This window comes from Lissotriton vulgaris, unplaced genomic scaffold (assembly GCF_964263255.1).
Source record: "Lissotriton vulgaris unplaced genomic scaffold, aLisVul1.2 SCAFFOLD_262, whole genome shotgun sequence".
Classification (NCBI taxonomy): Eukaryota; Metazoa; Chordata; class Amphibia; order Caudata; family Salamandridae; genus Lissotriton; species Lissotriton vulgaris.
In genome coordinates this window covers 710,219-737,636 of record NW_028253771.1, presented here as the reverse complement: position 1 = coordinate 737,636, position 27,418 = coordinate 710,219, and the positions used below count along the sequence as shown (strand labels likewise).

The window sequence follows — 27,418 nt, the reverse complement described above, 5'->3', positions numbered from 1 at the left end:
TTGGTTGGCAATTAGAAAACGTATAATCTTTAAGGGGCTTTGCACAGCTTATAAAGGCTCTACAGGGCTTAGGCCCAGCTTACCCCAGGAACAGGTTTAGTTGGTATTCCCCAAGTAGGACTCTCCGTTCCAGTCTATCGTGGCCGGACAGTTCTCTCCCACAGACTGGCAACATGGGGAGGCAGGAGCTTAATCCGCTGTTAGGCCTTAAACTGGAAGCATCTCTACCACTGGAACTGAAAATGGCTACTTCCATTCAAAAAAATTAGGAAGGGTTTAAAGTCTTGGCTTTTTAGCCTGGATGTGACCAATTATCTTTGAAGTCTGGTAGCTACGTTGTACTTTCCTAACTTAGGTAGCGCCAAGACGCCTTTGGGCAATCATTTGCCCTTTAAATATTTTTTTAATCAAATCATTCTATGCACTTTGCATACTGGACTACATCAATAAGGAGCTGAAGTGTAAAGGATAGTATTTAACAAATTTCCTGACAGGATACTCATTTTGAATATTTTCCTCATGGGATCCACCATGATCAAAACCCAAACTGACCAAATCTGGAGTCTTCCACCCTCCGCCTGTGCTACATGACATCTATTCATTCAAACACCGGCGGGATTTAAAGTGTCTGACTGTACCTACCCGCCTAGAATCTCACATTGCGTTTCATTTTATTCTTCTCGACAGCTTTCCTCTCCATTTGCCCTTCACATTCCTGTGGATCGCTTGCATCCCTGGACCTTTTTCTAGTGCTTTCACTCACCGCCTTGCTGATTAGGCTTGCCCGGTTGTAGACGATGCCCCAGGTGGCGATGCCAATGGTGACAATTTCACTGTCGCCGTAGCTGCTGTCTGTCATGCTGAAGTCCCGCACTGCGTCTCCAACAAGCTTCATCACACCGGCATGGCAGCCACCAGTGATGATCCAGGCTCCTACATTGATAGACAAAATGCAAGGTAAGTTGGGTATGCTGATCTTAGTTCACAAATGGACTTCTTCTAATTTAATGTTTGTCTCAAAGGTGTGTGTGTTAGAATCCTGGGATTAAACTAGTGGCAAAGAGGAAGGCCAGATCAGGAATCTTGCATTCTCAAGTTAGAGTGAAGTAGATGTGTCAATAGAGAAGATAAATATTTGGTTGCAAAATGAATGTTTTGAAGAAGATGGTTATCCCGTGAATATATGTGGTGAGAACCTTGTTGTACCCTTTTTGGGTTGTAATCTATTTTATTTATTTTATAGTAACATGATACACAATAAGCCACCTACATCCATTGACCGGTGGTATCTCTGCCTATGAAAGCGGGTGTGTATCCGTTAACACAAGAAGAAAACAAGGAGACAGAAAAAGGACAGGGAAAAGTTCGGGCCAAGGCTGGGGGCTGCAGACAATTAAGGCTCTCAGGTAGCGTCCATGGTCTAGGTTTGGTGCCTGTGCTGTTAGTCGCAATATCTGCAGGTAATGCCGACAGGACACTTCTCGGAACTTCTCAGACAGTATTGTATGCAGGTTTGCCACATTTTGTCGAAACTCAGTAAATGCTGTGTAGCTATTGCAGTTAGCTTCTCCATACCCACACCTTATGCAGCCTTACATCATCTAGCCAGTAGAGTTTGTTTCACTGCTCCCAACAATAATGTGATCGCAGCGGGTAAGTGTGGGGGTTGGGAAAACCCAAGAGTATGTAACTTGGAAATGCATATCTGATACATGGTATTAATCTCTTCTAGAACGTTGGACCAGAAATGGTCCAGTTTTGGACACGGCCATAGAATGTGTGTAAGTGTACACTGTTGCCCAGAGCGACGCCAAAGCTGCCCATCCCCAGAAACATTCCACGCTGCTATCCTGGCTGGAGAATGTCCGATCTATAGAAGCATCTCTTTGCTGGTCGTGTAAAGTGCAGAGGTACGTGCCTGGTCGAGAATGTCACTCCACTCCGTGTCGGTGAATGGCCGTTCATTCTCTCACCTTGCACGAGCCGGTGAAGCAGGGGGGAGAGTCAACGTTATCAGAAATGAGTAGATGTCCGAGTGTTGCTTTTTATCATTTGCCCTTGTGATTATCCACTTCTCAAAAGTAGTCAACACTACTAGCATGCAGGCGGAACCAAGGCTGTGTGACCTAATGAGCCACCATCAAATATTGCCAGTGTGCCGGGTCCGGCAGGCCATAGCAGGCTTGCAGTGTGCGGACGTCCATCAGCCCATTGGCATCGAACAGGTCCCCGCCACATTTGCAGTTGGCCTCCTTCCATTCACCAAACGCTGCTCCAGCCGCTACAGGTGGGACCTCGGCCGGGAAGGGGAGCAGAGAGATGGGCCAGAAGTTCTGGAGGTCTCTTGGGTCTGCCTTAGGATTTGAGTAGTGTTTAAACAACAGGGGGTGGTGATGGACAGCGTTTCTGAATTAAGCAGAATACTCTCACCCAGTCAAGAGATCAGGGCCTAATCCAACACCGTTTTTTAGCTCACTGCACCATCCCAGCTACAGAACCTGGCTATATGCAAATTAGTCTGTCCCTGGCCCAGTGCATCATGGGAACAGGGCAAACCAAACTACCAAGCCAATTCTTTCACTGGGAAGGAAACAAGCTACCGGGGACCGGTTTCTGGCATTTCAGCCTTCTTCGGCCCGGCTTGCTTGAATCCTGATGGTGCAATGAGCAAGGGACTCACGTCTGAGTATACCCTTCCACGCTTGGCTTGGTAGTTTAGTCTGCCCTGTTCCCATGATGCACTGGGCCAGGGACAGACTGATTTGCATATAGCCAGGTTCTGAGCTGGGATGGTGCAGTGAGATAAATAACGGTGATGGATCAAGCCCTGATCTTTGGACTGGGTAAGAGTGGTCTGCTTAATTCAGACACTGTTCATCACCACCCCCTTTTCTGAATCGATTAGGATTTGAGTAGGGCGTTGATCTCAGCGTGCTTCCAGATCTCTGGGAAGGTCGCGGTCTCAAGGGAGAGATTAATGACTTTGCGCAGGTGGGGTGCGATGGAGCCGCTTGCTCTGTTGAAGATGCGGTGCAGGAATGGGTCTGAAGGGGAGCCGGAGTGGATTGTGCACATGGTCTTGATGGTGTCATCGATGCTCACGCTGGCCCAGGCTAGCAGGGGGTCGTGGTCGATGGTGTTAGGAGGGTCTGTTATGTCGCTGTCTGTTGGCGCTGTCTGGGTGTTGAAACTGTGGTGGATGTCTGCTATCTTGCGGTGGAAGAAGGTGGCGAGGAAGTCGCACAGGGCTTGCGCCGGCGGGATGTCGTTGGTGTTGGAGCTGGGGTTGGAGAGTTCCTTCATGATGTTGAAGAGCTCCTTGCTATTATGTGCGTGGTTGTCGAGGCGGTCTTTGAAGGAGGTCCTTTAGGCTGCCCTGATGGTGGTTGCGGATGGCGTTTTTGTATGCTGCGTGGCTGTCCAGAGTCTGTTCAATGTGCCATTTCTTCTTTACTTTCCGGCAGGCATGCTTGGAGGCTAGGAGTTCTAGGGTGAACCTGCTGGCCCTCTTGCTGGTGTCTCTGTGAGGGGAGGGGGGGGGGCGGAAGGCAAAAGGGGAACAAGAACAAAGGGGAAAAACGAGTGGCAGACAGGGCCGGACTGGCCGTAGCGCGCACCGGACAATCCCCCTGTGCGCCACACTGGTGAGGGCCGGTTTTGGAGCCCTGGTGGCAGTTTTTATTACAGGGCCAGATTTGGTTCTCAGTCCGGTTCTGGTGGCACAGAGGGCAGAAGGGCACAAAAACAAGTGGCACAGAAGGCAGAAGGGCACAAAAAACGAGTGGCACAGAAGGCAAAAGGGCACAGAAATACCAGAAAAACAAATGGCACAGAGGCAAAGTACGGAATACTGAAATACAGGGGCAGCTAAGAACAGAAGGCAGAATGAGCAGAGAGGCACGGGGGCAGCGAGGGGAACAGAAGGGAAAATCAGGAAGAGACATGGGGCAGCGATGGGTACAGAAGGAAAGACCGGGCAGAGAGCATGGGGTCAGCGAGGGGAACAGAGGGAAGAAAAGGAGCACGGACCACGAACAGGCAGTGGGGGAAAACAGACAACAGCAGTCACAGACAATGAAAATACAGGCAATGCAATAAGAGCAATAAAGTGGAAGATGAACAAACCTACCTACGGCCTACCACTGGCCACAAGGGATGAGGCGCTGGTGTAGCCTGTGGGTGGTGGAGGGCCTCGAACTTCTTCAGCAGTGCATCTGGGGCAGGGAGACACAGGCGGTGCTGTGCGGAGGGGGGGGTGACCTACCTGGTGGGGTCAAGGGTCGCTGATTGTAATGTAGGCAGTCCTGTGGTTGCCCCGGCCTGCCAAGGGCTTGCCTGGGCTGTGTGTCCGATCCAGAAAGATCTCATGTTGTACCCTCTTTAGATTCTAGGTGCTGCTAAGAGCTAATAAGCTCTGTAGGATAAAGAGGGAAACTCCGCATCTGTAAGACCCTTTGAGAGAGCAGTCTGGTTTACTCCAGAATATACCTACACTGTAGAATTGGAAATTACTATAACAAACTAAAATCACAGTTGGAGAAGGAGAGCCTCAGTTGGAATGAGAGTTTCTTTTTGGCCAACTGGATATACAAGGTGACTAACCTCTTCATGAGGATTTTCCCTCCCTTTCAGGTGTTTGGAATGAGAATTTTAACTAATCTCTTCAAATCCACAGTGTTATGTAAAAGAAAATGTTTATGATGGACCCATACTTGGCATGCACCAGCTCTTTACCTACTTCTGAAACTAATAGGTGTCTGAAACCTCCAAAGCGCATTAAGAGCCAGGCGCAAGTATGGATACTTGTGCACATTTGTATGATTCCATTTCACTGGATGGACTGAACCTAGGGTCTCCAGTTTATTCTTTATTGAGGTGTGATATTTGTTGTCCCTGCTCACCTGTGGACTGAGCTGCTTTGACAAGCCCCTTGCTGAAGAGGTTCTTCAGCCGGTGATTAATGTTAAAGCTCTTAGCTCCACCGGTCACTGTGATCAGCAGGTTGGGCACCCCGAGCTGCCACTCGTCGGTCATCATTTGGAATAGAACTTCAGGAGAGGTGTCGTTGGAGGCGCGCACATACTAAGGAGACAAAGCATCACAAGGAAAAATGTTAGAGATCAAAATACTGACTATGTTGCTATAAAACACTAATTACAAATGTGTACTAAGAAACTAATCTGCAGACTATGTAAGAAATATGACCACACTGTCTCAAATATGGGCACCAACGTGGTTTCCAGCTTCAGCAAACAAGTCAAACATAAAGAGCATAAACCTAAAACCCACCTGAACAAGCATTAGTAAAAATATTGAATCTCTTGCTGCATCTTTGTGACATACGGTACCACCTTAAAATGGTGTTAACCTCCCCATAGGGCCGGATTATAAGGGGAGCGTACTTCTCCGACCCCTGCACAAATCTGTTTTCACAAGTTTGAAAGTATTTACTGTATCTAATCAGATGCATTAAATACCACAACCTTCCTTAAATTTCAGCATGACAAACCTGCCAAAATGTAACAGGGGAAAATCATACAATATGCACCAGGTCATGCGGCTTAGTATGTTAAACACGGAAATCGGCATGTTATTCACCCAAAACTCTTAATAGTGCTATATATTGCACCTGATAAATAATGTACCCCGTGGTATTGTTATTTATCAGGTGTGATAAATAGCACCTATATTAATACCAGTATTTATAAAACGCACTGCTACCTCTGAAGTGGTGTCCCAGCGCTGGGAGCCCTCGGAAAGATTAAGCGAGCTATTGACCAGAGTCACATGGTGCGGAGATAACCTGCCACTGGCGCCAGGGATCGAACCGTGAACCCCGTAGTCCGGAGTCAGGCACCCTGGCCTCTACGCCACACCTCTTCCACATAAGAGGTGTAGTTAGGTCCTAAAAATCCTGTAAACTAAGGCATTACCTGGGAAATTGGTAATTCCGTGTCCAATTCACCCAATAATTTTTCATTTTCTCCCTAGAGTCCCACACATAGCTTTAGGGGCCAGATGTAGGACTGTCTTTTAGCGGTGGCAAATGGAAAATCAGGCCATTTGTGACCGCTAAAAACAGTTGTAGCATGTACAGACCCTATTTTGCGAGTCGGTAACCTATTACTGACTCGCAAAATAGGGTTTGTGAGTAGCTATTAGGAAGGGGCCTGCCGAGTGCATCCATTCCCAATAGCGAACCACAGGGGGATGTATAATTATTTTGAAACCGCAAATGCAGTTGCAAAACAATCAGTTAACAACAATTTCAAATTTGTGGTAAGCCAGTCACAAGCTGGAAGGGGACCCAAGGGGTCCCTTCCCCTTTGTGTTTTGCAGCGAAAATATTTAAGAGCGTGCAGTGATCTCAGACCACTGCCTGCCCTTAAAAAATGAAAAGAAAACTTTTGATTTTGAAAAAAGAAAGATGCTTTATTTAAGCAGCATGTGTAACTGCAAAAAATGATGGACGGATTGCTGAAAGATTCAAACATTCTCCCCCAGTAAAGAGATCTGGGTTAAATCCATTGTTCTTTTGCTCACTCTGCCACCCCAGTTTGGACCCAGCCATATGCAAAATAGTCTTGACCCTTTGCGTCATGGGAACAATCCAGACCGAACTGCCAAGCCAGGTGCTCCCTGGACCGGAAACATGCATCCTGGGACCGGTCTGTCACCCTTCTTCAGCCTGGCTTCAGCATGCTTCCCTAGAAATTTCAACTCCCTCTGAGCCTCCTCAGCAAACTCGAAAAGCTTGCTCTTCAACTCGGCCGCCAGTGCTGGGCTAGCCTCAGAGCAGAAGCGCTCCTCTAGTTCCTTGATCTCTTGTTCCATCTTTGTCGGAGTACCCCTCAGTGCCTTTAGGACCCCTGCCTGCCTTGCACTTCCCTCGAATCACCACCTTAAAGGCATCCCACAAAATGGCTTCAGATGGGACCGTCCTAAAATTGAGGTCAAACTACTCAACCACATCCTTCCTGATTTCCTCTTTAAATGCATTGTCCATCAATGCATGAGGCGGCATTCGCCAGCTAAAAGCGCATGTAGGTGCATCAGGTAGCGTTAGTGTGAGCAAGCATGGAGCGTGGTCTGATAGAGAACGCGCCAGATGAGAAGTGTGTACCACCCAGGATGCTACGTCAGAGGACACCAGCCAGAAGTCTAATCGGGACCATGTTGGCCCGTAATACATGTCTCCTCCCGCTGCAGGGGGGTGCATATCCCTCCAGATGTCTACCAATGCCCCTTCAGAAATCCGGTCCCTTAAGGCTGCTCCAGCTTGGGGATGTAGTGGGTGTGGAGAGCCCTGCCGGTCTAGGCGGTCATTCAGCACTGCGTTAAAATCACCCCCCCCCCAAATTATCGAGTCACATTGTGTCGCTACAATTCGTGACCAGATATCTCTAAAGAAACCCGGGGAGTTGACATTTGGACCGTATCCAGCCACCAGGACAACCTGTATACCCCCTAGGAGACCATGAAGGATATATACCTCCCTTCCTGATCTATTTGCACCTCAATGTCCTTCCAATCCAGATTTTTGCGGATCAATATGGCCACCCAGCAAGCGTAATTAGAATAGATAGCAGAATGCATTGTCGCTCAGCGTGCATGTCTAAGTCTCAGGGATGGTGTAACATTCAAATGCGTTTCTTGTAAAAAACATAGGTCGACCTTGTGCAGTGTCAGATAAGCATGTATAAGTCTAGCTTTCCGGTTATCATTCAGACCCCTGATGTTCCAGGTTAATACATTAATCCTCACTGGCTGCATGGTAGCAAAGATCCCATAATGTCAGTGCTGACGCTCCCCCCCAGTGGCAATATGGAGCTCCAATGTAGAGACCAAAGAAAGCGAGATTTTGCGGACCAGAACAAGGAAAACAAACTAACCCCATACCACCCCCAACCCACTCCAACCCCCAAATAGGTTGTGTAAACCCCCCCGCCCCCAGACCCACTATAAAAGCGGGCAAATTTGAACAATGGGAAATTTCACGTGGGGGCGAGGATACAGAGGCATACTTCCCAGTTTGCACAGGGTGGCTGAGGACAAAAGCAAACGCCCCCCTGCGGCGGCCACACATGGAGCCCAACAGTTACAAAAACATTGATCAAAGGCCTATGTTGGCACAACTCAAAATGTACTTACTTAAAATACATAAAATACATGTCATCTAACATGACAACTGCATCACAGTTATGGCATCATGAGCGAGGGCAGCAAAACTTATGCAATGGCGTGGCAATCCTAGGCAACATTACACAGAGCACAATCAATATCGTTCAATCATTATCACTCGAACGATCAGCCGCTGGCTCCGTCCCGCCGCCATTTCTCTTCGCATCAGTAAAGAAGGGGGCTGTACCATCATGTGAAACCTTCAGTTTCGCTGGATAAAGTAAAGAGTACGGGATCTGCACCTGCATCAGCAGATTCTTAGCTGGAAGAAAATCCCAGCAAGCAGCCTGCACCGCGGGGGTGAAGTCAGGATAGAACGATATAGTATTCCCTTTGTGGGGGATTTGACCTCGTTCTCTCAACAGTCTCAAAATGGTGTCCCGGTAATTCAATATTTTGGCCAGGATGGGCCTAGGCGTGCCCCCAACCAGCGGTTTTTGGCCCAGCGCCCTTTCAACTGCGAAAACTGGAGAGAGGCGAGTGTCAAAAAGTTCGTGGAGTAGGTCTGCTACGAAGATCTTCATTTTAGGCATGGCTGTTGTCTCCGGAATCCCTGTGAGTCTAAGGTTGTTTCTCCTAGAGCGGGCTTCAAGGTTATCGTTCTTCGCTCTTATGACTGTTAGGAGCTTGTCCATGTTCAGAAGTTGTTCTTTTGTTTCCTGTCGGAATTCGTGAAACTCACCCTGCCTATTTTCCAAACTGTCCAGCCGCGTTTCGTGCGCTGTGCCTAGCGTTTTTACAGTTTCTAATTGCATGGTTAAGGTGTCTAGTTTAGCGTCTATGTTCCGCAGGCTGGAACGCATGTCAAGCATGAGCGATCGCAGGTCCTCCTCCTGTTCCCCCGTCGTGACATCACCACCTGTCGCACCTTGAGCGCCTTGGTCCTGGTCAGATTGCTTCTGGCCTTGTTTGTTTTCAAATGTTATCTTGGGTTGCCTAGCGTCAGCCTTGCCCAGAATGGCCGCCCAATTTAACTCCCCACCCCACTTTGCGAATGTCTGTTCGTCGTGAGGTAGTGTTCCTGAGTGCAGGAGCGCTAAGCTCCCTCAACTTGCTGCCCCAGGGGGGTGTCGAAGACCACAGGACCGAGAGTTAGAGAGCAAGGATCCTTTTGGTATCAATTGTTGCTCGCCTGCAGGGCGCCACGCACTGGGCAGGGCCCAGGAGCCAGTCGCGTGGGACCTTTCACACGCGCGCACAGAGTGGCCCCAACTGCTCCGGTAATTAATGAAAGAGCGCGGGTTCGGCAAGGCCCCACTGTCCGTGCAGCCACCAGCGCATCACCATCTGCCACATAAGTCTGGCATCTTCCAGCAGGGGTGCCACTCCGATTAGTCACAGCAGGCGCCCCACGCACATAAAATGGCGGCCAATCGCAGTGCAGGCATGGACACCCAAATTTACCAGCAGCTGCCTATGATCCCAAAGATAGCATCCACTCACATCGGTGTTCTGTCACTCTCGGCACAATGGCACCACTCCGAGCCTCCACAGCTAGCTCTTCCACACTGCCAGGGCAACTTCGCCACACCACTCGCAAGTCAGCATGCAGCTCAGTCCACAGTTACCTCACCCTGACCTCGGGGGAACCCACAGGGCCGCTGCTTAAACGACCAGTCAGCCGGCAATAGAATTCCACCCCAGTGTCATAGGCAGTATGGGTGCATTGTGAAGGACGCGGCCACGGAGTTGCAGCTCCGTCCGCCTACTGCAAGCAATGTGGCCAAACTTCACCCAAAATGGCCACCTGCGCGGTTTCTTTCTCCTCAGCCCCTCAACGATTCCCCGGGCGTAGGCGGAATCAGGATCGCAAGCAGAGTAGCCGCGATAGCGACTCACCAACCGCTGAACATCAATGTAGATCGCCGATGCGTGTCCGGCCAGGTCTCCTGCCGTGGTCTTCGGGGCAGGCTGACTTCGCCGCCCAAGGCCTGCTCCGCACAGAGCTCGATTTTAGCGTGCCTCCAGGGCCCTGGTTCTTGCCACCGATCCGCTACTCTCCCCATGCACCACTCACTTAGCCACAGCGACTGTCAGCCTCTCCCGCCGAACACCTGAACGGAAGTTAGATGACTGTGTGCGCCAGGGTCTCCTCTCAGCACAGCGAGCCACGCCACAAGTGCGCTATACAGCAGGATTCATGAATGATAAATAACTCCGCCGGCGGAGCTCGCTCAAGCAGCGGCCATTTTGCAGCCCTGCTAGCCACGCCCCCTTGCCTTTGGTAATTTAATCTAAATACAAAGGACTGAATTCTGAATTTTCCCACATGCATTCATATAGAAAGGTCGTTGTGTGAAAACTGATTTACGTAAAGTATATGTGGGGCAAAACGTCTCATGGCTAGATGTAGTAAATCACAATTTAACGATTCTTAAATATCGAATTTTAAGAATCGTTAAATGTGATGTAGGTAATAAATCAGTAAAATTTACTGATTCAGTAATATTCCTCATTACCGAATCGGTAATACTGATCGGTAATAAGGAATCACCTTCCCATTCATTCCTGTGGGCCTGAAGGCCCATAGGAATGAATGGGAAGACATTCACTATTACAGATTCGGTAAATACTGAATCGTTAATAGGGGGGAGCATATTCAAGGATGGCAGGGTCACATTGACACATTGTTGCACCCTTAAATCGTGCATGTGTGCACATGTGGCGCACATACATGCCTTAAGGGCATGTATGTCTACAACATGGCACTGAGAAAAAAAGCAAAAAAATGCTTTATGATAGTTATTCGGTATTTACCACCAACCCGTAGTTGGTGGTAAATAAAAAATCCTTAAAAGCTAACATGCACTCACTTGAGTGCCTCCTACATAGCTTTTAAGGATTCAGTAATTTACTGATTCCTTAAAATAAGGAACCGGTAAATTACCGAATCCTTAAAACCTGCCTCTTACATTAGAAAAGGCTAGATGTAGGTAGCTAAATACCAGTCGGTAACAGGATGATTACTGATTTTCGGCCATTACCAACCGGTATTTAGCTACCTACATCTAGCCCTTAGTTACTAAGCATATATACATGAAGTTAATAAACGTCATACATCATTTAAAGAAAAATACCTGGTTATTATATTTGTGAGTGAAACATGCGCTCCCTAAACTAGACCTTCTTACCCCTCAACCTGCGTAGAGGTCTTGATTCTTTCATCTTCCTAAAAACAGTGTTGCCAAATTGGTAACCCGAATTGGCTAGGACTTTAACACCCTTATAAGTACCTGGTAAATGATACCCAGGGCATGGGTGCTAAAGGGGTCTCCAGGGGCTGGAGCACTGTTTGTGCCACTGTGAGTGACCCAAGTAAATAGATGACAGCATGCCTGCCATTGAAGACTGCTGTAACAGTACAAACTGCTGCAACTCTTCTTTGCCCTCACCACAGGTGGCAAGGTCTAAGCAATATATATATATATATATATATATATATATATATATATATTATATATATATATATATAGCAAGTTAAGCACCAAGACTTCATGCCCATGGGGGTGTAATGGCGTGAACACCCCAGAAACCATATCCACTTAGCCTACAAAAGGCCAAACTACAGATTCAGTGCAAAGATGGCACTGATCGTTTAGGTACTGCTGAGGCTATAGAGAAGTGCGGAAAACTTAAGCTCTTATCCATTAGCCCTGCCTTTACCTCAAGTTATTTTCAAGGTTTATTGTATTTAATTTTCTGAACAAGTAAAACTGTGCATGCGATTCAATGTACTACTTATAAAGAATGTTCAGATGTACCATGATTGTGCAATTGTTATAAGTGTGCCGAATACGACGCTATAACTAAAGCTTCGGAAGCAGTTTTCCGTTTAGCCTACCAGGACATACAACAGGCTCAGTGCCGAGATGGCGCACGCGCTTAGGCCTTGATAAAGGTTACATGTTTTGTTGTGAGGACATGAGTTCGAGGCTATCAGTCCTGCTTTTACCTCACGTGAATTTTATTTTACGTTTACTGAACCACATTAAGGTTGTAGGATTTAATGCACTAATTTTGAAACAATGTTTGGCATGCTATTATCACAGTTAACCCTTTGCATGCTGATGACGGAACCGCTCCGTCATCAGCTGCGGGTGCGCTGTGCTGATGACGGAGCGGTTCCGTCATGGCCTGGCCACCGCGCGGCGCTGATTTCGCGCCTGCGCGGGCGTTCTAATGAGCGGGGCGGGTCAGGACGGAACCGCTCCGTCACCAGCATAGCTCAACCGCGGCTGGTGACGGAGCGGCTCCGTCACCAGCATGCGGCCGCCGCGCGGCCGCCCCGCCCCTTTACCGCTGCGGCGGAATAGCCGCCGCAGCGAAGGGGTTAAAGACACGTATTGATTTACGCCATAAATTGCTGACCAGACGAAATGAGTCTTCACAGCTCCAAATGAGCAATGCATTGGTAGTCTGTTGATTATGTTTGTTGCAACCACGATCACATGACATGCTTTTAAAACTGGATTGTAAACAGGCACATTTACTCGTGAGCAAGGGAAGTTGTTCCCGAAATGCGTTGAGTGGGCTGTGAATAAACACCAGTTGTGTGAACCAAGCTGTTGGCCTGGACATCGTTCTTTATTCAAAAGGGTGAACAAGTGTGTTGGATAATAAATATATATATATATATATATATATATATATATATATATATATATATATATATATATATATATATATATATATAAATGTATGTCTGTCCTTTATGCATTACTACACCATTCATCCGATCGCCATGAAACTTTGGGAAGTTGTTGAGTACACTCCCGCAAAAGTTCCTAGCATACATTTTTTTGTAATATGGGCCACCCAGGGCCCTCATAGTCTTTCGAATACTGAATTTTTCCATTTACGGAATACCAGGCGAAGTTACAACGTACAAGTCCATCGATACTGTGATGAATCAAGACTAAGTTGTCAATTACCCAACGGAATTCTCGAAAGCACTGGATTTTCCAGGTATGCCACCGCACATTTTAACATTGAAAATTGGCGTGCCGATCATTCTTCTCCGAAACATCAATCCACCACGACTTTGCAACGGTACACGACTTTCGGTGAAAAAGATGAACAATGTCATCGAAGCTACAATTTTGAATGGGAAATTCAAGGGGGAAGATGTTCTGTTGCCACGTATTACAATGATCCCAACAGATATGCCTTTTGAATTCAAACGTTTACAGTTTCCGGTGCGACTCGCTTTTGCAATGATCATCAACAAAGCACAAGGACAATCGCTGCAAGTGTGTGGACTAGATTTGGAGAATCCATGCTTCTTACATGGACAACTGTATGTGGCCAGCTCACGCGAAGGAAAACCTTCTGATTTATTTGTGTACTCACCAGACGGAAAAACAAAATATAGTGTATCCACAAGCACTCGAATAAATACACAGAATTAAAACACTTTGAAATATTTTCCATATTAAAATGAATAAGTTTCAATAAAAATAACACAATGTAAATTGAATGTTATCATAACTAGTTTCCTTGAATTTCCTTTATGAGATCGCAGCGACGCGCGACGGGTAAGCTAGTCATTTATATATGTCAATCACCCCTAAGGTAGGTCTCCTGAGCCCAGGAGGCAGGGTGCATTATATTAAAGGTGTGAACTTAAAAGTGCAAGCTTACATGACCCTAAAGTAGCCTCTTTAGAAAAATTAGCTACCGCGCTGCTCCATTTCCTAGTAAATATACCCCTAGGTCACAGTGCTGAATCCCTGAAACATAATCCCATCAGATTTGGATTACACTATTCCCATATTCATGGTATCAATGGGACGAGGATTCATTTGAACACATGTTGAATGAGCTTTGGCTAATTAATTGCCACAGAGCAGAATCAGTTAAGGGTCTCTGGGAGTTAGTGTGCAGAGTACATTTATTGCAAAGATTGCTTTAATTGAATCTGGCAGTAAGCTGTGAGGATCAACCCAGCCATACTAAGTGCTATCCCTGCACACATTTAAAAGTTTCAGCTTTGTAATGGTGCCCATGAGTGTTCATGGCATGCACCGATCACCACTGGCCCTCCATTGTGTTGATCACGGGCACATAATCCTCCATAGGAGCCTTGTAGTAGATCCGGGCACACTGGCAAAGCTGTGTACATCTGCACCAGTGACAAATGTGAAGAGTCCTGGGGTGGCAGAGATATTGGGCCAGCTCTGTGCGGAGCGCTGTTAGTACAGCAGAGGCTCTGCTCGAGCTCTGGGGCTCACCGGGATGTGAGGATCCTTGGAGTGGCAGAGATACTGGGTCCGCGCTCTACAGTAGCAATGCTAGCACAGTAGAGGGACTCTGGCAGAGTTCTGTGGTTCTCCGAACTAAATCGGGCCCCTAGTCTTGACATTCCTCATGTGTATGCCATTCAAGTTGATGCACAGCTGCTCACAACGTCACCGCATGAGTAAACCACAAGCACTTTCAGTGCAACAGCCATATATCACTTTTTGTTCCCAAACAAGTTAGTGCTGAGGAGTCAGGCGACCTTAGCTAAAATTGTGACTCTTCTATATCTATCATATACCAGTATTCTTTTTTTGCTTTGCTCCTGGAGAAAAGAAAGAAGGCAGTGCAGAAAAGGAACTTCTCAAGGTGGCTAGTCCTCTGCATTAAGGTATTATACGCACTGGCAAAGCAGCAACAGCTGGCACCGGCGGTGGGTGCAGGGGATGAGCATGGCTAGAGCCATCAGCGGTGAAACGCCAGACTTTGATTGCCACAAATGTCTTCCGCTACTACAACCAAGGTGTTAAAAAGAAGATGGCCAAAGCTCCAAAGGAGCCAAGAGTGACTATTAGGTCCTCTGAGACACCCGACATTTGCTAAGAAGATACAGCAGAGGCCTGGTCCCGGGTTTGCCGGCCTGGAGACGCTGCTACACCAGGTATTCAGTGGATAATTTGTTGGTGGGGTCCGTGGTAAGGTCTTTTGCTGGTCCCCGAGTAGGCACCCAGGCCTGATCTGATGTGGGATTAACGCTTGCCCCACTTGCCAGTATCTTTTGCTGGAGAGCAGAGGGGGGCCGACCCCCGGCAGTCTCTCAAGTCCCATGCCCCCGCCCCATCTGGCCACTTGATCCGCCCAGGACGTCTGCTTACTGTTGTAATGGTTAATTCCCCTCTTCTTTCTTCACATCAATGCTCTCTCTGTTCAGCCTGCATGGCAAGAGAATAATGTGTGATGTCATGGAATGTTGGTGCGTGGACTGGTGGAGAGCGTCAGTTGGAGGATGAGAGGCTGAGCAGAGGGAGACTGCTCCTGGTGGGGCTGCTATACATCTTTACTTCTATCCTATTTACCATCCTACCTTCATCTTCTACAACTAACTGAAACTAATAAAGGAACTACATGGAACTACCACTCGGCTTACCCATATGGACTATTTATTTACAAAACTTACCACCTTTAGTTGATGCTGCAGAGTGGCCTACAGAGCCCAGAGCCCTTCAGGTGGTCCTTAATGAGGGGTTTGTCACCAGGGGTCCTGACCTCCAATGCCTCTTTTCTGGAAGGGCTTTGAAGCATGGACCTCAGTTGCCCCCACACTGGTAGGTGGCCGTGGGCTGCTGAAGATTCGGGATTGCGCTGCCCTCTCCCACAGCTCGCAATCTCCCCATAGGGGGCCTCCCCACAGGCCACTGCTGCGTCTCGGCGGAGCCAGGCCTTGGACACGAGTTCGTTGGTCTTCCGATGCCAGTTGTGACCGGCCTTCAGGGGCCAATCCTCTGGTGGGGTCTGTGACTGGGTCTTTGCCGGGCCCTGGGTGGAGGGACCCAGGCCTGATGCTCAATGCTCTTAATACTTGCCCCACTTGGTAGTGTCCTAGGTTGAAGGGTGAGGGGGGGTCAACCCACGGCAGTCTTACAGATCTCGGGCCCCCACCACCCCTCCTGGCTGCCTGATCTGCCCCAGGCCGCCCGCTTACAGCCTTTCATTGATGCTACCACAGGGCCTACAGGGCTCTGGGCTTTTCCAGCGATCTCTGACGAGGTGCCAGTCGCCAGGGATCCCAGCCTCCACTCTTGCCACCCAGGGGGGGGAAACGGGGGGGGCACAGAGTCACAGCACAGACCTCGTGTTCCCGGCTGATCTGATGGGCATCTCTGCACTGGGTCCTGACTTAGCAGCCAGGGCTCAGTCGGTGTTGGCCGCAATGGGGTCAGATGTCACGGGCGTGCTACGCCATTAGTGTACTTGCCGCCTGGTCCTCTGGGAATGTCCTGTGCTATGCCGCCTGGGCTCTCCTAATTTTGGCCCTGAGCCTCATCCACACCATCAGAGGCTGCAGCAGGTGGGTGAATTTGGCTTACGTTGCACCCAACTCCCAGTTGGGAGACCAGGCAGCTTTACGCAGCAATGTAGGTCGGTCAGTGCAGCTAAATTCCCTGCCGTGCAGGCCAAGGAACAGAGTCCGGGATCTTGGGTGAGCCCACTACGCTCGCCTCAGCGCTAATCCGATCGCAGGGGGTCACCCAGGCAGCTTCACATGGCAAGGCGGGCTGCCCTCGATGTCAGTGGGTCGGGCCTGCCGCTGGGGCTTTTGAATATCTGATGGGCTTGTGGGGATAGAGCAGATGACAGATCCAGTGCACTCTTAGAATGAGACCGCCATCTTGACGCTCCAAGTCATGCCCCCAAAATGAATTTTTTTTTAAAGAGTTTGTAAAAAATTTAAAAAAGTGGTTTGTAGACATATTTTGTATCCACTTTTCGCGAGCCTAAGTGATACAAGTATTACATTTGATGATTTGGTGCACAAATGGTCACATATTCTCATCGGTTTTTCATACACAGATAATGCGGCCTTATCGGCTTGCTCAAAATACTCTTAAAGTCTCTTGAATTAAGACAAATTTTTACAAAACCTTTTGCGGTTTAGGTTATACACCGAATAAGTTATATACATGGGTTCTTAGGGAGACAACGGATTGCTTTTGCTGTAACACACCTTCAGCAGACGCAACACATTTGTGTAACCGGTGCCATCATTACTCCACATCGGAATAACGTTTTTGATCAATATGTTTGCTATATTTATTCTGTTATGCTACCTAGATATTTGCCATGATGATCTGTATTGTTTTGATGAAACAGGTTTGATTCCTTCCGAATAAAAAATTAAAATAAAAAAATCCATGTAGGTTAATGAATGGCCCTCCTCCTATCTGTACAGCTACCAGAGAAAAACACCATCAATTATATAGTTATCCAAGACACTTTAATAGCATGAAAATATGTGCATGCCCCTGAAAGTTCAAGCTTATGCAGGATAAATAAACAAAATGTTCACAGCTGTGGAGGGTAAGCACTTTTTTGTGGGAGCACACAACGTCAGTGGAGCCAAAGACCTTCTATATTAATTCTAACATTTGTTTGGTGACAGCTGAATTGTCAAGCTAGACCATACAACATACCTACATAACAATCACTCTGTTACGTCATCTGGGAAATCGATGTAAAACCAATGTAAAACCAAAAAGCTGACTGCTTTTCCCATTTCAAACTCAGGCATACCTTGGAGTGACTTTGAACACATGAAAAATGTTGGAGTCATCCATTTGGGAGAAATGCGAACACCTCAAGAACATGTTGTACCTACAGATGGCCTCCTTCCTGGACTGGGCTCACTGACTTCATGCATTTCTTCAACATCATCTTTAATATCAATAGACACAGGGAGATCAGTTGGGGTGAGAGGCTCTGCTAGTGTCAGGTGATAAAACAATCCCATTCCTGGGGTGAAAAACATACAGCTGTTTTATAAGGAGTCCACCGACTTCTGCAGGACACACCATTGCCTCCATAATCGGTGTGGGCACTCACCTAAGCAGCTTGTCAGTGCGTGGCCTCTTGTTGGTGAAGAAGAAATATTACCACATGAATTTCAAAGTCAAAGTCAAAAAAATTTATATAGCGCGCTACATACCCAGAGGGTCTCAAGGCGCTTCAAGAAGGATGGGGAATTATTTGTCAAATATCCACGTTTTAAGTTGCTTTCTGAATGCTAGGTGGTTCTGAGTAAGGCGAAGGTGAGTGGGAAGTGAGTTCCAGTTTTTAGCTGCTATGTAGGAGAAGGATCTACCTCCCATGGTGGTTTTGTTGATGCGAGGTACAGTGGCAAGGGCTTGGAGGATCGTAGCTGGCGGGAGGGGGTGTAGAAGGACAGTCGTGTGTTGAGGCATTCAGGTCCGGTTTCGTAGAGTGCTTTGTGTGCGTGGGTAAGGAGCCGGAAGGTAATCCTCTTATTGACGGGGAGCCAGTGGAGGTTTTTCAGGTGATCAGAGATGTGTTCTTTGCGCGGGATGTCTAATATGAGCCTGGCTGAAGCGTTCTGGATGCGTTGGAGTTTTTTTTGGAGTTTAGCAGTGGTACCGGCGTAGAGGGTGTTTCCGTAGTCCAGTCGGCTCGTGACCAGGGCGTGGGTGACTGTTTTTCTAGTTTCGGTGGGGATCCAGCGAAATGTTTTTTTGAGCATGCGAAGAATGTTGAAGCAAGATGAAGAAACGGCGTTGACTTGTCTGTTCATCGAGAGTGAGGAATCCAGGATGATGCCCAGGTTCCGTGCGTGGTCCGTCGGGATGGGTGCTTTTCCAAGGGCCTCTGGCCACCAAGAGTCGTCCCAGGCGGAGGGGGAGGTGCCTAGGATGAGGACTTCTGTTTTGTCTGAGTTCAGTTTCAGACGGCTGTGCTTCATCCATTCTGCTACTTCTTTCATTCCTTCATGCAGGTTGGTTTTGGCAGTGTTAGGGTCTCTGGTGAGTGATAGGATCAGTTGAGTGTCGTCGGCATAGGATAGGAGGTTGAGGTTGTGTTGGCGTGCGATGACCGCGAGGGGGCTCATGTATACCGTTAAACTCCAGAACAAACTACAACGAATCCAAAACGCCTCAGCCAGGCTCATATTAGACATCCCACGCTACGAACACATCTCTGGTCACCTTAAAGACCTCCACTGGCTACCCGTCAATAAGAGGATTACTTTCCGACTGCTTACCCACGCACACAAATCACTCTACGACATCGGACCAGATTGCCTCAACTCGCGAATGTCCTTCTACACCCCCTCCCGCCAACTGCGCTCTTCCAGCCAAGCCTTCGCCACTGTACCTCGCATCAACAAGACCACCATGGGAGGCAGATCCTTCTCATACCTGGAACTCACTCCCCGCTTACCTTCGCCTCACCCAGAATCACCTAGCGTTCAGAAAGCAGCTTAAAACGTGGATATTTGACAAATAATCCACCTCCCCTTCCTAAGCGCCTTGAAACCCTCTGGGTATGTAGTGCGCTATATAAGTGTTATGACTTGACTTGACTTGACAAGAGGGTGGGGCTGAGTGAAGATCCTTGAGGTACACCGCAGATGACTTCGGTGGCCTCTGACTTGAATGGTGGAAGGCGGACTCTCTGGGTTCTTCGGGTGAGGAACGAGGTGATCCATTCCAGTGCTTTTCCTTGTATTCCGACGTTTGAGGCGTTATAAAAGGGTGCTGTGACAGACCGTGTCGAAGGCTGCGGAGAGGTCGAGGAGGATGAGGGCGACTGTCTCCGTTGTCCAGTAGAGTTCGAATATCGTCTGTTGCTGCAATGAGGGCGGTTTCAGTGCTGTGTTTGGCTCGGAAGCCGGACTGTGAGGAGTCGAGGGATTTGTTGGTTTCGAGGAATGCGGCGAGCTGGTTGTTGACCGCTTTCTCGATGACTTTGGCCGGGAAAGGAAGGAGTGAGATAGGGCGGTAGTTTGAGTTCGGTGGGGTCAGCTGTGGGTTTTTTCAGGAGGGCGCCGAGTTCGGCATGCTTCCAGCTTTCCGGGAAGGTTGCGGAGTTGAAGGAGCAGTTGATGACGTCTCGGAGGTGCGGTGCTATGATGGAGTCTGCTTTGTTAAAGATGTGGTGAGGGCATGGGTCTGTGGGGGATCCTGAGTGGATGGAGTTCATCAGACGGATGGTGTCCTCAGTGGAGATTGGCTTCCAGTCATTGAGGATGTTAAGGGGGGGTGGGGGTCCTGCAGGGGGTAGGGTGGGTTTGTCTTTGGGTTGGTTGTCGAAGCTGTTGTGGATGTCTGCAATTTTGTTGTGGAAGAATAAGGCCAGGGAGTCTCAGAGGGCTTGAGAGGGGGTGATGTCGTTGAAGTTGGCTGAGGGGTTGGTAAATTCCTTGACGATGTTGAATAATTCTTTGCTGTTGTGGGCGTTGTTATCTAGACGGTCCTTGAAAGCGGCTTTTTTGGCATTCCGGATCAGTTGGTGGTGTATGCGGGTGGCGTTTTTGAAGGCGTCCTTGGTGCTGGTGGTTGGGTCTTTTTTCCAGGCTCTCAAGGGATCGACAGTTTCTTGGATTTCTTAAGATCCTCGTTGAACCAGGGAGCCTTCTTGCTGCCTAGTTTGATTTGTCGTTTTTTCAGTGGTGCTAGGATGTCGGCGCTGTTGGATAACCATTGGGTGAGGTTGGTGGCTGCTTGGTCTGGGTTTGAGGAGTGGGCTGGGGGGTTTTGAAGAAGAGAAGAGGAGATCTGGTCGATGGTGATTTTATTCCAGTTTCTTTGCTGAGTGGGTTGGGGGTGGTTGTTGGATGTGGGCTTGTTGTAGGTAAAGTGAACGCAGCTGTGGTCAGTCCAGAGGAGAGCTGTGGTGTGGCTGAAGGAGACATGTTTGCTGAAGGTGAAGATAGGGTCGAATGTGTGACCTGCGATGTGGGTGGGGGTAGTGACAAGTTGTTTAAGTCCGAGGTTGGAGAGGTTGTCCAAAAGGGTGGTGGTGTTGCGGTCGTTCTTTTCAAGGTGAAAGTTGAGGTCTCCCAAAAGGATGTAATCTTCGGAGGGGAGCGCGTGTGGAGTGATGAAGTCCGTGATGTCTTCACTGAATTGTGCGCGGGGTCCTGGTGGCCTGTAAAGGAGGGTGCCTCTGAGTGTGGTCTTGGGGTCGATGTGGATCTGGAAGTGAAGGTGTTCAGTGTTGGCGAGATTGATGTCTGAGCTGGTTGAGATGCGGATGGATTTCTTATGGACGATAGCGAGGCCTCCACCTGTGTGGCCGGTACGGTCCTTGCGAATGATCTTGTAGCCTTCCGGGATGGCGATGGTGATGTCTGGGGCTGAAGTGGCGTTCATCCATGTTTCTGTTAGGAAGGCGACGTCCGGAGAGATGGTGTCTAGTAGATTCCAAAGGTCGATGGCGTGTCTGTGGACCGAGCGGGTGTTGAGCAGGATGCATTTTAGGTGGTTGGGGTCGGATGTCTGTCGCGTGTTCTTAGATGAGGAGTTTTTCTTGGTGCCGTCGAACTTGCAGGAGTTTCAGGAAAAGGGTCCATGGGTGTGTCCGGGAGCGGCTTGGATGCAGTTGGGGGAGCGATCGGGGTTAAGGGCTAGGAGGGTGGTGGCATCGTAAGTAATGCGGGAGGGGTGGGCATTACGAGGACCAGGGGGTCTGGTGCTGGGCGCGGTCCAGGCGCGGACGGGCGTAGACGGGCTTACCTTTGGCGCACCTTCGGCGCGGCCGTAGCGCGTGGACGCTGCGCGTGGGGGCATTGGCCATAAATGGAAGATGGAGGGGGCGGAGCGTGAGAGGGTGAGCTGGGAGGCGTTAGCAAAGGGGGAGGGACGGGCTGCAGGCACAACAAAATGGAGGGCTCCCAAACAACAACACGACGCTATGCGAGGGCAAAGTAAATGCACCAAAACAAATGCGATCAGTCAGAACAGCGGCGCTATGCATACAGGTAGCAAATAATATTAAAAATCCTGAGATGGACAACAGCAGTAATAGCACAATACGTCTGAGACAATATCTGCACTAAACTGCTATCAACTACGCAAATGCAGAGCGCTACGCGGTGGAATGGGCGCTTAATCACGAGAGAGTAAAATGCCAAATGAAAGATATTGCCAGTGAATGAAATAGTCAGCGCTACGATACCGCAGTGGCGCTTGTAGGTCGGGAGGTGAGCAAGGAGCAACCGCTTCGCAGGGAGTTCAGCTTCGCAGGGAGTTCACATCACTCAAAGCAGTACACTGGCTCTGAAGGCCGTCTACTATCCGACAACGGAGGGAGTGCAGACAGACAACACTACCACAAGTAAGTATTACCAGATCCATGCTGCTGTCTTTATAGGCAAAGAGAATTTGGTCCCATCTCTTGGGCAGGAACCTGTTAATAAAAGCAATCCATCTCCATTATCAGCAGCACATTTACTTAGCAGGGTTTTCAAGGAAAACCACATGGGGTTGGAGTGTATGACATGGATAACATACTTCCATACGTCGTCTCAGCATGTGATTTCTCAGAAGACCCATTTGCCATGGATCACTGACACAATATTGACACCTAAAATATCGACCTACTTCAATATCGAGACATTAATATTGCATACAAACATATCTACTACATATACTTACCATTAAAAATACCAAAATACAGCAAAAAATTGTTGTAAAAGGAATCGATATAACTAATATTGAATACAAAAATATAGTAAACAAAAATATCGCAAACATTAAACATACAATTTAACAAAACTATCAACTCTCCAATATCAACATAAATATCATTAAAAAAATTACATAAATATCTCAACAGAAAATACACACATTAAAACATATTAATTAAATATTCATTTTGATTAAAAAAATAACTTCTGAAATGTACAAAAAACATTTAAAGGTATTACATATAAATTAAAAACTGTTGAACAAATAACATTTACTACCATAAAAAATTAACATATATTCAATGTATTTAACTAATTTTAAAACGTATTGAAACAGATGTTTCAACAGGTTTTTTACATTTCCCCACACCCTTATCCCCTATAAATCCAATATCCCGCTCCGTACTGTTAACAAACGTTTTAGAATGTTATTTAATTAAATCGGTTATAATATTTAATTTTTTTTTAATTAATCCCCACCCTTATCCCCTATAAACCCAACATCCTACTACTGAAAATTATATTTAACATAAAAATTATTATTATTAACATTATAATACTACACTAACAATTAGTTTAAAAAATATTAACATTTATTTTTATAAAAATAAATAACTTAATAATATGATACCAAATAAAAAAACGAATTTCTATGCAACTATTTTTAACATGGATATTTTTAATATCGATATTTTAAACCAAGCCCATTTTTAAATATTTCAATCAATATTAATTCTCAATATTATGCTATCACGATATTCTTGACTATATTAATGTCAGTCAATATTTTAATTTCGATACTCTGTCTCAACACAATTTGCTGCAGCTCAAAATACCAAATGCTCTCCTGCAGAGGATGGGAACCAGGCTGACAAAGCAACGCCCATTTGATACACTGGTCAGGGCAATTGCTTTACGCTTTTCCACTATTCCTTTTATTCCATAAGTACTACTAAAGCTGTGTAAGTTTCAATCAGCAATAATGCTCATAGCTCTCAAATTCACAAATATCTGAGACAATTTGGCAATGTCCAGGCTTCAGGGACAAGTGCTTCTCCCTTTGAAATTGGCAGCATGGCTCCGGACGTGAGACAGTTTGGAAAATCAGGCTACCTCAAGCATACTAAAAATCCTAAAAGTAGTACCTTTAACAGGGACCTAGTATACCTACAAGTGGAAACAGTGGTGCTGAAGGCATCAGCAATAAGCTCACACTTTCTTGCCAGGAAGGAATCATTTTGCCCTATATGCTGCATTTGGTGTTAGCAAATCTACAATTTACTTCAATTAAAACCCACCTGGAAAAAATAACGGCATATACAAAAGAGCCACATAAAGCATCTCCATTCATAATCTCAGTGATCAGACTGAACAAATAATTTCCTACTATTAGAAATAATTTCTCCTATTAAAAATATTTCTCCTGCATGGGAGCCAAATGTAATTCTCTCCGAATAAATATCACCTTCTGAAAAGGCCCAGAAGGTTTCACTCCGCTCATGAAATTGGCAGAGTGTGGCAACTCCGCGGTACTCGTGTAATGCGAAGTTACAGCCAAATTCCGGCCATCGTGTGGCAACATTTCTTCCCCTGCGAGGCTCCACTGGCATGAACGAGCAGGATTTGGTGTCGCCTAGCACAATTTTTGGGCGCCAAGGGACTTCGCGAGATTTTCTACCATGGTTGGTCGCAAGAAGTTGCAGTCCGAGGGCTGCTGGAGTAGCAGCACAGTTAACTTGGGTGGCCGCATGTTCATGCAAACCATGTGGTGCTGGTCACACTGACAATTTTTCAGAACACGCTACAGGTGCTAAAGCACAGCGCAACATGCCTATTTTCTCCCATTGGTGGAAATCCGCAGAGTCTCCCTGGAGTTATGTAACTCCTCAGAATTTCACAAAGTGAAACTCTATCACCAATGCGCCCTTTCCATTTAAAGGGCGACCCTCTGGGCGCTGCTTTCAATTGAAATCGCTACTGCGATATTAATCAGGTGCTGTCCTTTACAATCCAACGTTTGTTTTTCAATAAAGCATCATTATTCAATTTCCATTGAACATGTTTCTTGTATTTATTTCATGGCATTCAATTTCCAATTGAGATGTTGTATATCACATTCAATTCATCAATAATTCATGAATCACAAGGTCCCAATGCATTTCGTGCCGTAGGGCACTTCATCAGGGGAATCTGAAAGTCAATATGTATAATGAGAAACCACACTCACATCAAAGATATGGCAAAAAGTTTTACAATCCTGCGTATCTAAAGGTGAAAATCAATCCTTCATTTCAATCTATGCGAACATGTCGATATATGTGAACATGACGTGTGTATCAAACAGTGATTTAAATCTAAAGTGACCTTTAAGAAAACATAAGCGTGTTGAAACTCGTCAAAATAAAGCGGTACTGAACAATTTAAGTAATTCGTGATATCTAATGCTTAGAAAATAAAAAACATCTGAACGCCTATCAATGATAATAATCCATTAAGCAAAGTGAGTGCATATCTGAATTTGTAACGCATGCTGCGAATATCAAAGCGAAGCAGTTAATTTACACTGCTGCTGTGTTCAAACGAGAGAACAAACATCAAAGCCCCTGCTTACCGGACAAGCCTCAAAAGCTGTCTCGTGCTGTGAATAACACTTCGTTACACACTAATGCGTGTTTGACGATTCTGTTTTCAATCTTCAATAAGACATCCAAATATGCTATAGTTGTTCTGTCCACCTGGTAAGTAAATTGTATCCGGTCATTGATATTATTGAGATTGTTCAATTCATATATTAAGATTTCATGTCGACCTTGCCATAATACAAAAATGTCAATGAATCTTAAGTAAATGCGTGCATGTTGTTTCCACTGCTCTCCAGTCAGGATGTACTTTGTTTAAAAATTAGTCATGAAGATATCGCGTAGCTGGGAGCTGCACAATTACCCACTGAAGTGCCAGTGAGTTGTAAAATAAAAGTAATCCTTCCATTTGAAGTAACTTTGGTAAAGTGAAAAATTCAATAATTGTATGAGAAACACTTGAAAATCATGATCAAGTTCTGACCGTAGTAACATCGATTCTACTGCTTCAATGCCTGAATCATGTGGAATGGAGGTATAAAGCGTTTTCACGTCTATGGTGCATAACCATACTTCCTGATCTTCTGATAGTATGATCTGAGACATCTTATTCAAAAAAATCGGTTGGGTCCTTGATGTATGACTTGGCTTTGGTGACAAATTCTTTGAGGTAGAAGTCCAAAAACTGACCTATTGGTTCATGTATACTTGCCCTGGTGTTGACAATGGGGCAGAAAGGAGGATGCTGTAAATTCTTGAACTTTGCGGAGCATGTAGATTGATGGTGTCCTCGGGTGAATTTTAGTGAGAAATTTTTTTGTTTAGTCTGTGATTACTCCACCTTTACATGCTTGTTCCAGAATAGATTGTAGAAACTCCTGAAATTTAATTGTAGGGTCAAACCCTAACAGGGCATACGTTTCTTGATCCATAACGTGTGCATTCACCTCTGATGTAAAACTCAGTACCCATCAGGACTATCGCCCCTCCTTTATCTGCTTTCTGAACAGTGATTTTGGAATTGTTCGAAATATTTCTTAGAACATAAAGTTCTTTCTTTGATAAATTGAGGAATTTGGTACCCTGTTTGTAATCCAAACGGTTTATATCATGTCTAACCAAAGACTCAAACGTATCAATTGACTTGTGGCTGATTGGTGCTTTAAAAGTACTTTTTGGTCTAAGATGTTTCAATTGGGTGTCTTGTTCTTTGTCATCACTGAGTGAAACTACATTCTCAAAAAAATGACGTAATCTTAAATTAAGTGTCAATTTAAAAAGACTGATATGAAACTCCAATTTGTTTGCGTTGTGCGTGGGAACAAAGGATGTTCCTTTCTGTAATGTTTGTATTTCTTTTTTGATGAGGTGAGATATTAATCACCAGTTGATTCTCCTCTATTATCTGTTTTTGCGGTTAGCTCCGACTGTAGATTCAGCAGGTTCCACCCAAACCTACTTTTGAACCCATATACCATACCTCATTGCACAATCTCATGGAAGACGGCCTGGTTGGTAGCTATAATTTCTGCTCCTTTGGTTAGGGAGCTGCAGACCCACACATGTGGAACCATTTTTAGTTTTTCATGCTAACAGTGGCTATGAGAAAAAAACAATCTTTTTGCCAGGGGGAAAAAAAAAGGACTCAGAATGTCAAATTAATGCAGTATTCACTCTCCCGTGTTTATTTTGTAATCCAACAGCCTTTTGGTGGCGCGGTCTCCATCAAAAACAGGTTTCATGCCCGCTGTATTACAATGATGGTCGTATGGAGCCCGTCGGAGGGGAATTATATTCCTACAATGGTGGCGGTGCATACCAGGCACCACTGTATTGATTAGGATGTCCCTTTCCGCCCATCTGTTCATGGTGGTTAATCCGCCTCCAACAGGCAGGCAGAAAGGGACTTTGGGAACCCGTTGCAGGCCCCATTTACCCCTGGCCCAAAACTGGTCACTCGGGGGCACCTATGATGCCCCCTTATATATCCCTGTCCCAAGTGGCAGGCACCATGTGGTGCCTGCAACGTAGTGAAGGGATAGGTCAGGTGTCCCTATTTTGCATTGCGGCGGGTGCTGCAGATGGCAACACCCGCCACAATGCAAAACAGACATTGTGACCGCTGTAGTGACGGTCGCATTGTAATGACACTTATAGGACTGCCCACAGCATGTCGGGTGGTCCAGTTTCCAATAAGGTGGTGGGCAGATGCAAGTCCACC

General features: G+C 46.6%; 1 protein-coding gene across 1 annotated transcript in view; it reads right to left on the bottom strand.

Moving 5' to 3' along the window:
* The window catches only part of LOC147660770 (transient receptor potential cation channel subfamily M member 2-like), a 979,384-nt gene that overhangs the window by 928,055 nt on the left and 23,911 nt on the right, over window positions 1-27,418 (bottom strand). The window contains exons 5-6 of the mRNA XM_086951478.1: window positions 4,902-5,082; window positions 764-933 (exon numbers count right to left, since the gene is read on the bottom strand). Coding sequence (XP_086807604.1) covers window positions 764-933; window positions 4,902-5,082 — 351 coding nt within the window. The remainder of the gene's footprint in view (window positions 1-763; window positions 934-4,901; window positions 5,083-27,418) is intronic.